General features: G+C 35.5%; 1 protein-coding gene across 1 annotated transcript in view; it reads left to right on the top strand.

Moving 5' to 3' along the window:
• LOC128638085 (excitatory amino acid transporter 2-like) overlaps positions 1-12,778 on the top strand; it is a 248,886-nt gene that overhangs the window by 53,916 nt on the left and 182,192 nt on the right. Inside the window, exon 2 of the mRNA XM_053689947.1 lies at positions 1,678-1,830. Coding sequence (XP_053545922.1) covers positions 1,678-1,830 — 153 coding nt within the window. The remainder of the gene's footprint in view (positions 1-1,677; positions 1,831-12,778) is intronic.

Raw genomic sequence — 12,778 nt, forward strand, 5'->3', positions numbered from 1 at the left:
CGGTTATTTGTAGAGCGCCAACAGATTCCGCAGCGCATATACATATATAGACATAAATAGAAGTGCATTGGAGCCCTTCAAGCTAAGTAGATGAAAGCATGTAAAATCATATTTATTCAATATTCATTTTTAATAAAGGTTTTTTTATACACTTTTTTTGCTCCATTGACTTCTATGGGGGAATACTTTATCGTCCGAGTTCAGCTTTTTGAGCTCATCAGGGTAGTGCGCAAGCAAAAATAGTTTACTTTTAGCTTGTAATACATGCACACAATAAGCTTACTTCTAGCGCAGTTAACGCTCCACTAGTAATCTGGCCCTAAATAAATATTTTGTACTATAAAACAATAAGCTGAACTATAGAACTATAGGGTTATTAGGAGGTGCATATACTATACACTATAATATATATATATATATATATATATATATATATATATATATATATATATATATATATATACAGGTGGCCCTCGTTTTACAAAGGTTTAATTTATACCGTTTCAGAATAACAACCTTTTTTTACAGTCATGTGACTGCTATTGAAAAGCATTGAGAAGCAGTGCATTTATTAAAATAGCCAGTAGGTGGAGCTGTCCGCTTGTGTTGCAGCAAAGCCAAGCAAGCTGAAATCAATCAGTTTAACCAGACCTGAGCTATCGAGCAGATTTCAAAGGAACAAGATCTACTTGTCTATAAATCAGTCCAGATTGGAATGCATAGAAATAACTATTTGCAGAAGAATGCAAGTGAAGTCTGTGTTGTGTGATTATTTTATTAGGTTTATAATGTTGTTTAGCAAATGTTTTTGTTCATTTAACTTAGTTTAATTATATATTCTGTGTTGTGTGATTATTTTATTAGGTTTATAATGCTGTTTAGCATTTAAAGTCTTCATTTCAAAGCTTTAAAAATAATGTATTAAGTGTTACTTATGACAATTTTGAGAGGGGCCTTGAACCTATCTCCCTCACTTTCCATTGACTTACATTATAAACTGGGTTAATTTCGGTTTCGATTTACAACCATTCCTTCTGGAACCTAACCCCGGCGTAAACTGAGGGCTACCTGTATATATATATATATATATATATATATATATATATATATATAGATATAGATATAGATATATATAGATATATATAGATATATATATATATATATATATATACATACAGTATATACATATTTTTATATAAGGAGGGATGTAGTCATGAACATAAGAACATCACATTGTGCTTTTGATGTAAATATTTGATGCTTGCTATATTAAATTGGAGGTGGTATTTAGAAACATTACCATGAGTAGGGTTACTATGGCAACAAGAAACAGTCATGATTATAACATTTCCAGCATTCTCTAAATTTGACAAATTGATCATCTGATAACATCACAGTCTTAGCTTTTGTGTATAACCAGAGAATGTCCTGTGATTCATAACCCTACCAGCCTAATACATCCACAATCATTTAATAAGCTACAAATGGTTATAGAACACAAATTTAAACATTATTTCATTTTCTTATGGTGTTATAGGTCTCACTAATTTGATGTTAATCAGACCATAAAATTAAAATATTCAAATGGCTGCATAATATTTTGTGTTTGTGAGATTTTGTCTGTGGCATTTGGTTTGTATCACAGTGATTTCTTAGCTATGTTCTTTCACTCACCAGGTGTGATCTTGGGCTCTGTGTTTGGCAGTCTTCTTCGGATGCTTCCACCCTTGGACGGTAATGTTCTGATTCTTATCTCCTTCCCAGGAGACATTCTCATGCGGATGCTGAAGATGTTGATATTGCCACTTATCATCTCCAGCTTGATTTCTGGTAAGAGTATATAAATAAATAAGAAGCCATTTTTAAACCTCAGTATATATACTTGATCATCAAAAAAAGCTTGTTAAGCATAAGCAGTTCTGTATTGACAAAACATACAACCTTAGAAGCCCTGAATATGCTAAAAACAGAAGTTCAAAATGGCCGTTTTTGACCATTTGAGCTATAGTTTATAAAGGCTTTGCTACATTTAAAGAAGCATAAATCTGCAATAAGATAATAATTAGAGCATTTTCTTTTTAAACGATTGCTTTCCTATACCTATTAGCTTAACTCTTCCAAAACCCAGCATCAGAGCTGAACAAATATTTTGGAATATGTGCATAACTGGCCAGAGCTGACTTTAATTATGTGTTTAACCCATTTGCGGGTTCATAAGAAATACTGCAGTAAGAGCATGCTCTTGTCCTTTAGAGCATACTATTCTTGCAGGTTTATACAAAGGCAGAGTTATTTTTTTTTTCTTGGCCAAACACTTGATGTATATTGAAATACAAAAGGCATCTCTTATATATTACTTAAAGTGAAAGTCAATTTTGATTAATTAGTGCATGGTTTTTAATAATCCTATTAAAAACAAGGGCACTTTAATTCATCAAAATTGACATTTCACTTGTTTTCTTCAAAAACTTACCTTTTAATTCTGGCAGCCACTCCAACACTTCCTCTGCCCGTCGCAAGTCGTCTTTGCGGGTCCAAAATGACGAATCCGGGTTCCTCCAATCACGGTGTTGCATCAGGCCACGATTCCCCCGGGGAATCTTGCAACCATAGAGTACTAGAGACACGTGCACACTCGTGAGCTTTTATGAGCCTGCCTAGTTTTACTCTTTAATAAAAGATACCTGGAGGTATGGTTAACTTTTTACTTTCACGAACAAAAAGCTTACTTTTACACTCGTAATCTGGCCCAAAGTGAGCAAACTGGAGTTCCTGTTTTTTAATTATTTCAAGTAATTTAAAATCTTTATACAAATCATGTTTTCAGGACAGCTTCATATTAATGCATTTTAACTGTGCATATCTTTTTAAATAACAAGCATTTTAAAAAGAATTGCAACATTTTTAAAATCACACACACACACACACACACACACACAAACAACCACACACACACATACACAAACACATACACACACATATGCGCACACACACACATACAAACACATTACTATTATAGTAGCGGTGAGGTCCGGTCTGCAGATTAGGGGTTAATAATTGAAGTTAGGTTCGGTGATGTTAGGGAGGGCAGATTAGGGGTTAATACTATTTCTTATAGGGTTATTGAGGCGGGAGTGAGGCGGAATAGGGGTTAATAACTTTATTATAGTAGCGATGAGGTCCGGTCGGCAGATTAGGGGTTAATTATTGTAGGTAGCTGGCGGCGACGTTGTGGGGGGCAGATTAGGGGTTAATAAATATAATATAGGGGTCGGCGGTGTTAGGGGCAGCAGATTAGGGGTACATAAGTATAACGTAGGTGGCGGCGGTGTGCGGTCAGCAGATTAGGGGTTAATTATTGTAGGTAGCTGGCGGCGACGTTGGGGGGGGCAGATTAGGGGTTAATAAATATTATGTAGGGGTCGGCGGTGTTAAGGGCAGCAGATTAGGGGTACATAAGTATAACGTAGGTGGCGGCGGTGTGCGGTCGGCAGATTAGGGGTTAAAAAATTTTAATAGAGTGGCGGCGATGTGGGGGGACCTCGGTTTAGGGGTACATAGGTAGTTTATGGGTGTTAGTGTACTGTAGAGCACAGTAGTTAAGAGCTTTATGAACCGGCGTTAGCCCAGAAAGCTCTTAACTCCTGACTTTTTTCTGCGGCTGGAGTTTTGTCGTTAGATTTCTAACGCTCACTTCAGCCAAGACTCTAAATACCGGCGTTAGAAAGATCCCATTGAAAAGATAGGATACGCAATTGGCGTAGGGGGATCTGCGGTATGGAAAAGTCGCGGCTGGAAAGTGAGCGTTAGACCCTTTCCTGACTGACTCCAAATACCATCGGGCGGTAAAAACCAGCGTTAGGAGCCTCTAACACTGGTTTTGACGGCTAACGCAAAACTCCAAATCTAGGCCTAAGCTAGCTACAATATAACTAATAGTTACATTGTAGCTATCTTAGGGTTTATTTTTATTTGACAGGCAAGTTTGTTTTTATTTTTATCTTTAAATGGTTTTTAATGAAATTACAATAAGATACATACAACAGGTATATCATTTCACAATGCATACAGAAATTTATATGCAGTTAAATATATTTAGAAATAAAAATAAAAACAATATAATAATATATTTATAATTAATAAATAAGTAATAAATAATAATAATAAATAATAATAATAATAATAATAATAAGGGCAAAGACAAAAAAATTAGATTGGGAAAAAGAAAAGTACCAAGAAATAAATACTAAATAATCATCAAATACTAAAAATAACTAAAGATATTATACAATATTATTTTTTTGATATAAATTGATTCCACAAGAATAATATATTAGAAAATTGATCAGCTTCGTTATTATAAGAGTGATACAATTCTTCTAAAGACAAAACATGTTTTACCTCACAAAACCAATTTTGAAGAGTAGGGGGTTGTATTTTTTTCCAAAGACGAGGAATAAGTCTTTTAGCGCTATTTAATAAAATTTTGAATATTTTTTTCTTTATTTGACAAGAAAATTGTGGAATTAGGTTTAGAATTACTATCTGAGGATCAAGGGTTATTATAGAATTTAATATTGTATTAATACTAACTTCTACTTGAGACCAAAACAGCTTTAGTATGGGACAATTCCACCAGATGTGGGATAACGTTCCACTAGCTCCACAATTTCTCCAACAATTAGGAGATGCTGATGGATATATTTTGTGTAAACGTGTAGGAGTTAAGTACCATCTAAAAAGTAATTTATAATTGGTTTCAACAATAGTCATTGAAATAGAGGATTTTTTAATAGATGTGAAACATTGTTTCCAATTAATATCATTAAGGGATATATTTAATTCTTTTTCCCATTGTATTCTAAAGGATGAGGGTTTTAGGGAGTCATGTTGTTGCAAGAATTTATATGCAGAGGAAATCAGATGTTTAGGGGTTTTAGGTAAAAGACATAATAATTCAAATGGGGTACAGTTTCTTGTAAACTGATTTCTATTTGAATGATTCATTATAAAATGTCTTAATTGAAAGTAAGAAAACCAAGTATTAAATGGGGGGCCAAGCTCTTCTTGAATTTCTTGAAATGTTTTAATATGACCATCTTGTAAGAGAGAATAAATAGGAATATAATCTTGGGAGTTTAATATTTGAACAGGTGCTTTAATAAAAATACCAGGGAAAATTTTATTGTTTAATATGGGAGTGAGAGAAGAAAAAAGAGTAGAGATTTGTTTATTGTTGATAATAATTTTATCCTAAATACGTAATGTTTCAGCTGTAAAAGGGTTAACTGGAGTAGAATAAGACATAAATTTATTTGGTATCCAACAAATTTCGTATTACTTATTGGGTACAAGATTTTGTGCTTCCAGAGTAACTCATGCTTTGGGGGTAATAATTTGATTCCAGGCTACAATTCTAGAGAGATGTGTTGATATATAGTAATTTACAATGTTGGGAACTCCCAAACCTCCTTGTTCTTTGGATAAATATAAAGTATGACTTGAAATTCTTGATTTATTAAAGGACCAAGTGAATTTATTTAAACATCTTTGTAAATTATTAAGATATGAAATTGATGGGACAAGAATCAACTTTTGTAATAAATATAAAATTTTTGGTAAAATATTCATTTTAATGGCATTAATTCGACCTAGCCATGACAAGTGACCAGTTCGATACCATGAATTAAGATCTAAATCATTTTTTGTTTTAGTTTCATATAATTAGTTGTAATAATATCAGAAATGGTGGGTAAAATGATAAGACCTAAATAAGTAAACTTATTGGATAAAACAAAGGGTGTGTGGTCTCTAATAAACTGAATCTCTTCATTTGATACTCCAATTGGCATGATAGTCAATTTACTCATATTAATTGAAAAGTTAGAAAGTCTTCCATATTCGGTTAGAATGTCTACAAGAGAAGGTAATGAAGTCAAAGGACTAGTCAAAGTAAATAGTATGTCATCTGCAAATAATAGGTTTTTAGTATTACTTGTTCCAAATATAACTCCTTTTACTTCATGGGATGCTCGGACTTTGGCTGCTAGAATTTCAACTGACAAAGCAAAAAGAAGTGGAGATAAAGGGCAACCCTGACGAGTTCCGTTAGAAATTTGAAAATTTGAAGAAAATGTGTTATTGGCTATAACTTTCGCATTGGGGAATGAATAAATGGGTAATATTTTCTCTATGAATTTTTGGGGAATACCAAATTTCATTAATACAGACCACAGAAATTGCTAATCAACTCTGTTGAAAGCTTTTTCAGCATCAGTTGATAACAGAGTGATTGGCATATTATTGACCGATGTAGAGTGAATAATTTGAAGGAGCCTAGTAGTGTTATCTTTAGCTTCACGAGTTGGAATGAAACCAACTTGGTCTTCATTGATTAAAAATGGAAGGTATCGTTTGAGTCTATTAGCTATGAGCTTAGCATATAACTTAAGATCAATATTCAGGAGGGAGATTGGTCTATAATTTTCAACCATTTCGGGATTTTTATCTGGTTTGGGAATGACAGTTATAATGGCTTCTAACATTTGTTTAGAGAAAGGAGACAAACTATTTATGGAGTTAAAAAGGTCTAATAGATGTTTAATAATGTGGGGTGCAATAAGTTTATAAAATTTGGGAGTAAACCCATCTGGGCCAGGGGCTTTACCTGTGGGCAACATCTTAATAGTTTCTTGTAACTCTTTCAGATCAAACAGGGACTCTAAATCTTTTTTACTCATATCGTCTAAAGAAGGAAGAGATATCTGTGAAAGATAGTCATTGATCTGATTAAGTTTCTCTCCAGGAGTATCATTTGATCTCAGATTATATAATCCACTATAATATTCTGAAAAACTATTTGCTATTTCGGGATTGGTATGTAAATGTTGATTATTTTTAGTTTTAATCAATCCGATAAAAGATTTATATGCTTTCTTTTTAAGTGATCTAGCCATTAATTTGCCTGCTTTATCTTTTTCTACAAATAATTTTGTATTTAATGCAAGAGCTCTTCGGTGGGCACATTTAATTAGATGTTGATTTAAATCATCTCTGGCACGATTCACTTGATCTAAGAGATCTGTTGAGGTAGGATTATTTTTGTGAACTGTTTCTTTGTTCTTTAGATCACGAACCAATTCTGAATATTTACTTTCAAGCATTTTACGTTTCTGTGAAGTTTTTTTAATAATTTCTCCTCTAATAAAACACTTATAAGTTTCCCAATTATTAACATATGATGTGTGTTTGGGGTCATTAATATCGAAAAATAATGTGGTCTTGTCAGTAATATCTTTAAGGATAAGAGAGTCCAAGAAAATCATATTATTAAGCCTCCAAGAATCTCTGATTCCCGTTTTTTGAGGGCCATTTAAAGGAGGTTATGACCATTGCATGGTCGGACCAGGGAGTTTGTGAGATCTTGGAATCTATTAAAAGGTGTAGGGAGGATTGATCACAGAGAATATAATCTAAACGTGTGTAAGTTTTTTGAGGGTGAGAGAAGAAAGTATAATCTCTAATTGAAATGTGTGTTAATCTCCAAGTATCAAATGTAGCTACAATTTGCAATGCAAGCCAATTAGCTTTAATTGTATTATTTGACATATAGGATTTCTTAGTAGAAACATCTAACTCCGGTTCTAATGGGAAGTTAAAATCTCCAGCTATAAAGATAGGTCCTTTAGCTTGATCAAGTAATGTTATCATAACTTTTCTGAAGAAAGATGACTTAGGTCTATTTGGTGCATAGATGTTTAGTAGGGTAATCGGTCTGCCGTAACAAGTTCCTACTAAAAGAAGATATCGACCTTCATTATCTTGTTTCTTATATATAAGTTCAAAAGGAAGACCTTTCTTAAAGAGTATACTAACTCCATTTTTTTAGTTATGTTGGAGCAATGATAATGTTTATCAAAATAGAAAGTAGGAAGTCTGGGTTTGTGTGTCTTTCTAAAATGAGTCTCTTGGATAAATACTATGTCTAAATGTTTCTTGTGAAAATCATGTAGGGCTATTGAACGTTTTTGTGCAGATAAAAAGCCTTTTACATTTTGGGTAGCTATTTTTAGATTACAAAATTCTGTATTAGAACACATAATAATTAAATTAGGTTTTGTCTCTATATGAAATAGAATAGATAATAAATTTTAATTAAGTATTTCTTGGTTAAAGAAAATGTATCTTTGATGCAGGAAAAAAAGGGTTCGTTAAGTTTTAGTTTGTGTTTATTTTAACTAGGTACAATAGTTACTAAATAGTTATTAACTATTTAATAACTTCCTAGTTAAAATAAAGACAAATTTACCTGTAAAATAAAACCTAACCTAAGTTACAATTACACCTTTGACTACACTATAATTAAATAAATCCCCTAAACTAACTACAATTAAATACAATTTCAAACAATTATCTAAAGTACAAAAAAAATACACTAAATTACAGAAAATAATAAAATAACATTTTTTTTAAACGAATTACACCTAATCTAATCCCCCTAATAAAATAAAAAAGCCCCCCAAAATAATAAAAAGCCCTACCCTATACTAAATTACGAATAGCCCTTAAAAGGGCCTATTGCAGGGCATTGCCCCAAATTAATCAGCTTTTTTACCTGTAAAAAAAAGTACAATACCCCCCAACATTAAAACCCACCACCCACACACCCAACCCTACTCTAAAACACACCCAATTCCACCTTAAAAAAGCCTAACATTAACCCCTTGAAGATCACCCTACCTTGAGAAGTCTTCACCCATCTGGCCGAAGTCCTCCACGAAGCCGCCAGAAGTGGTCCTCCAGACGGGCAGAAGTCTTCATCCAAGCCGGGCAGAAGAGGTCCTCCAGACGGGCAGAAGTCTTCATCCAGGCGGCATCTTCTATCTTCATCCATCCGGCGCGGAGCGGCTCCATCTTCAAGACATCCGACGTGGAGCATCCTCTTCAAACGACATCCGACGACTGAATGAATGGTCCTTTAAATGTCGTCATCCAAGATGGCGTCCCTTGAATTCCGATTGGCTGATAGAATTCTATCAGCCAATTGGAATTAAGGTAGGAAAAATCCTATTGGCTGATGCAATCAGCCAATAGGATTGAGCTCGCATTCTATTGGCTGTTCTAATAAGCCAATAGAATGCAAGCTAAGATAAGTTAAGATATTTAAGGGGGTGTTAGGGTTAGTGTTAAACTTAGGTTTAGGGGTTAATACATTTAATATAGTGGCGGGAGGGTAGGGGGGCAGATTAGGGGTTAATAAATATAATGTAGGTGGTGGTGGGCTCCGGGAGCGGCGGTTTAGGGGTTAATACATGTATTAGAGTTGCGGTGGGCTCCGGGAGCGGTGGTTTAGGGGTTAATACATTTATTAGAGTTGTGGTGGGCTCTGGGAGCGGCGGTTTAGGGGTTAATACATTTATTAGAGTTACAGTAGGCTCCGGGAGCGGCAGTTTAGGGGTTAATAAATTTATTAGAGTTGCGTTGGCTCCGGGAGCGGCGGTTTAGGGGTTAAACACTTTATTAGAGTTGCGGTGGGCTCCGGGAGTGGTGGTTTAGGGGTTAATACATTTATTAGAGTTGCTGTGGGCTCCAGGAGCGGCGGGTTAGGGGTTAAACACTTTATTAGAGTTGTGGTGGGCTCCAGGAGCGGCGGGTTAGGGGTTAAACACTTTATTAGAGTTGCGGTGGGCTCCGGGAGCGGCGGTTTAGGGGTTAAACACTTTATTAGAGTTGCGGTGGGCTCCGGGAGCGGCGGTATAGGGGGTACACAGAGCAGCAAGATCCCAAGAAAGCTGGGAAAAAGCCAAATAGCAGCGAGATCGATGACTGTTAGTTAACAACAGTCCACTGCTCATCGCACCGTACTTGGTGTGCAGCTTTTTGACAGCTTTTTTGATCATTTTGGAGAGCGTATTCAGGTCCGCGGCAGCGATGTTAGGCGATCTTAGGCGAGCATATTGGTGCCGTTGAATGCAGGTAAGTTGACGGCTTAATAAATAGAGGCCATAGCTTGTATTTGCCAGCCATCAAGAGTAACAGATGCAATACGGTAGATCCCAAGCTAAATATCTGCTCCCTATATGCATCTGCTATTGCAAACTACAGTGCAGCAGATCAGACCCCAGAACAGATAAATTACTGCCTCCCATTATGCCAAATCACAGATTATGAGCAGATCGCTAACAGTTACGCACAAGGATAGCGCATCCTCAGAGCACTGGTTAACTGTTTTGTGGAAAAAAAAGTGTCACAAAACACATAAAAAATACATTACAAAGTACACTTGGGGTCGATTTATGAAGCAGCAGATGCTGCTTCCGACCCACTCTGCTTCAGTTCCGCCTGAAGCGGAAGTTAACAAGCAGTGGTCCTAAGACCGCTGCTCCTTAAATTGTCCTCCACCTCTGAGGTGCTGACATGGATCCGCCCGATCGAATACGATCGCGTTGATTGACACCCCCTGGATTGGCCGCAATTCTGCATGGGGTGGTATTGCACCAGCAGTTCACCAGAACTGCTGGTGCAATTATAAATGCCGACAGCGTAAGCTGTCAGCATTTATCGAAGTGCGGTTTACATGATACGGTACATTGTATCATGTCTGTCCGTTCAATGATAAATTGACCCCTTAAACTCATAATAACACTATCTAATAAAAAGTATTAAAAAAATTATAAGGGCTCAAAGATTTGAGGTTTCAGGTGTTAGAAAAAAAATGCAGGCAAAGGGCTTTAACATTGAGATACATACATATACATGTCTAAAGATGTATATGTGTGTGTGTGTGTGTATATATTTACAGATGTATTTATGTATTTATATGTGTTTACATGTATTTACAGACTTATATACACATATAAACACATAAATACATATGTACACACATATAGACATACATAACAGCATTGGAGCCCTTTGCAGTTAAGTAGCTGAAAACATGTAAAAGCATATTTATATAAATTCTTTTTATTGAAGAAACACAGGTACAATGAATTAAGTAAACACACTGACAGGCAGAGTTACAGCGACATTACAATTCATATATATTATGGAATGAGCACAACATGTTGAATATCGATACAATATCAGTAATGGCACAGTTGCTATCGTCAAATACAAAGAAACGACAACTTCTTTCCATAAAGCATAATACATATAAAAATCTACAAGTTTGAAATTAAAGCAATGTTATGATATGGAATAATCCATGCATCACGGGTTATAGCAAAATTGGTTGAATATCATCTCATACTGCACCTGCGCTTCTTAGTTTTTTAATATTAATACAGTAACACATAACATAACAAACAACACAAAACAATAAAAGCTTGGCATGTTTGTGAATAAAAATGTATGATGTGTAAGCTTAACTTGGTATAGACATATCAATAACATAAAATTGTGCAGAGGTAAATAAAACGTAAGAAGTGACTCAATTATCTTATAGGGCCGGCTACTGTAATGCACCAACATGTCTGGGGAAAGCCACCACTCACTATGGAAAGTTAGCAACCAAACACGCAGATGAGAGTAAAAAAAGCTGTTCATGTTAGTGGGCTACCAATCAGCCGAGTGCAGTCTCTTTAACAATAAAGAGTAAGTACATGCAGGGTCTAAAATAATTCCAGGCAGACGGATCTGCTATACCCACACTCTATACTAAGAGCAATGATAAACTGGGGAAAAAAATAAATAAAAATATATATATATATATATATATATTATTTGAAGCAAGGGTGGATAGTAGTATGCATGTTGTAGTTCAACCAACTCCAGTAGATAGACGAACCTCCCTGTGCCTAAATTTCCCTTTTCTGGATCCATTGCCTCGTGGGCGGCAAAGGTAGACACGGTCTGATATATAATTCCAATGCGTAAAATGCCTTCCGGGGTAGAAGTGATCTGATTCCTTCTGTTTTCCCAGACACTTATTTGTCAAGGGAGAGGTAGATGGCATTAAATAGAGGCTGCAAATTGGCTTTTAAAAGAGGGTTTCTTCATTGCACAAGAGTTCTGCAGCCATCTTGAGGCGCCGCCCACCGGAAGTCGTAAAAGCATATTTATGCAATATTCATATTTAATATAGTGTTATACTGTGTATTTACTGTAAATATTTGACATTCCAATGTTCTGTACATAGCAGAATATGTTCTATGTATTTAGAAACTTTTAGATTCCTATATATATATCTGTATATACCTATACCTATATATTATAATACATATATATATATATATATATATATATATACCTGTATATATATATATATATATATATATATATATATGTATATATTTAGGTATAGATATATATTGTGTATACAAGAAAGAGGGTATCCCTGTACGGTGTGTCGAGAGTTAAAAAGGAGCTATAGTCACTGTAGTAAGCAGAAACTTCACAGACCCAATCGGTAGAAATATAACCAAACAGTCGTTAGTGGTGGAATTATGACCCCCTCCTCTCACCTCTGTTACATCCGGTCCTGGGGGCAGGATCACTGAAACCTGTAAGCGGTATGGCTCTTCTCCTTCAGCCTGTCCGGTGTGGCTTTCAAACTGCGTCCGCTGTTGGTGCCTGTACTCCCTCGTCAGACGTTTCTGGAGGGAGGGGGGCGGGAACCACCTAACACTTTCCCTGTACTTTTCCTTTGCGGTGATTGGTTGGAAGACGTCCTCTGTTCAGACGCTCCCTCCTGATTGGAGTAAAATCGATCTCAACCAATCCTCTTGCGGATAGGGGAAGCTCAGCTGCAGGGTCTGTTCAGCAGTGTGGAAGTTAG

The sequence above is a fragment of the Bombina bombina genome, chromosome 8 (assembly GCF_027579735.1).
Source record: "Bombina bombina isolate aBomBom1 chromosome 8, aBomBom1.pri, whole genome shotgun sequence".
NCBI classification, from domain to species: Eukaryota; Metazoa; Chordata; class Amphibia; order Anura; family Bombinatoridae; genus Bombina; species Bombina bombina.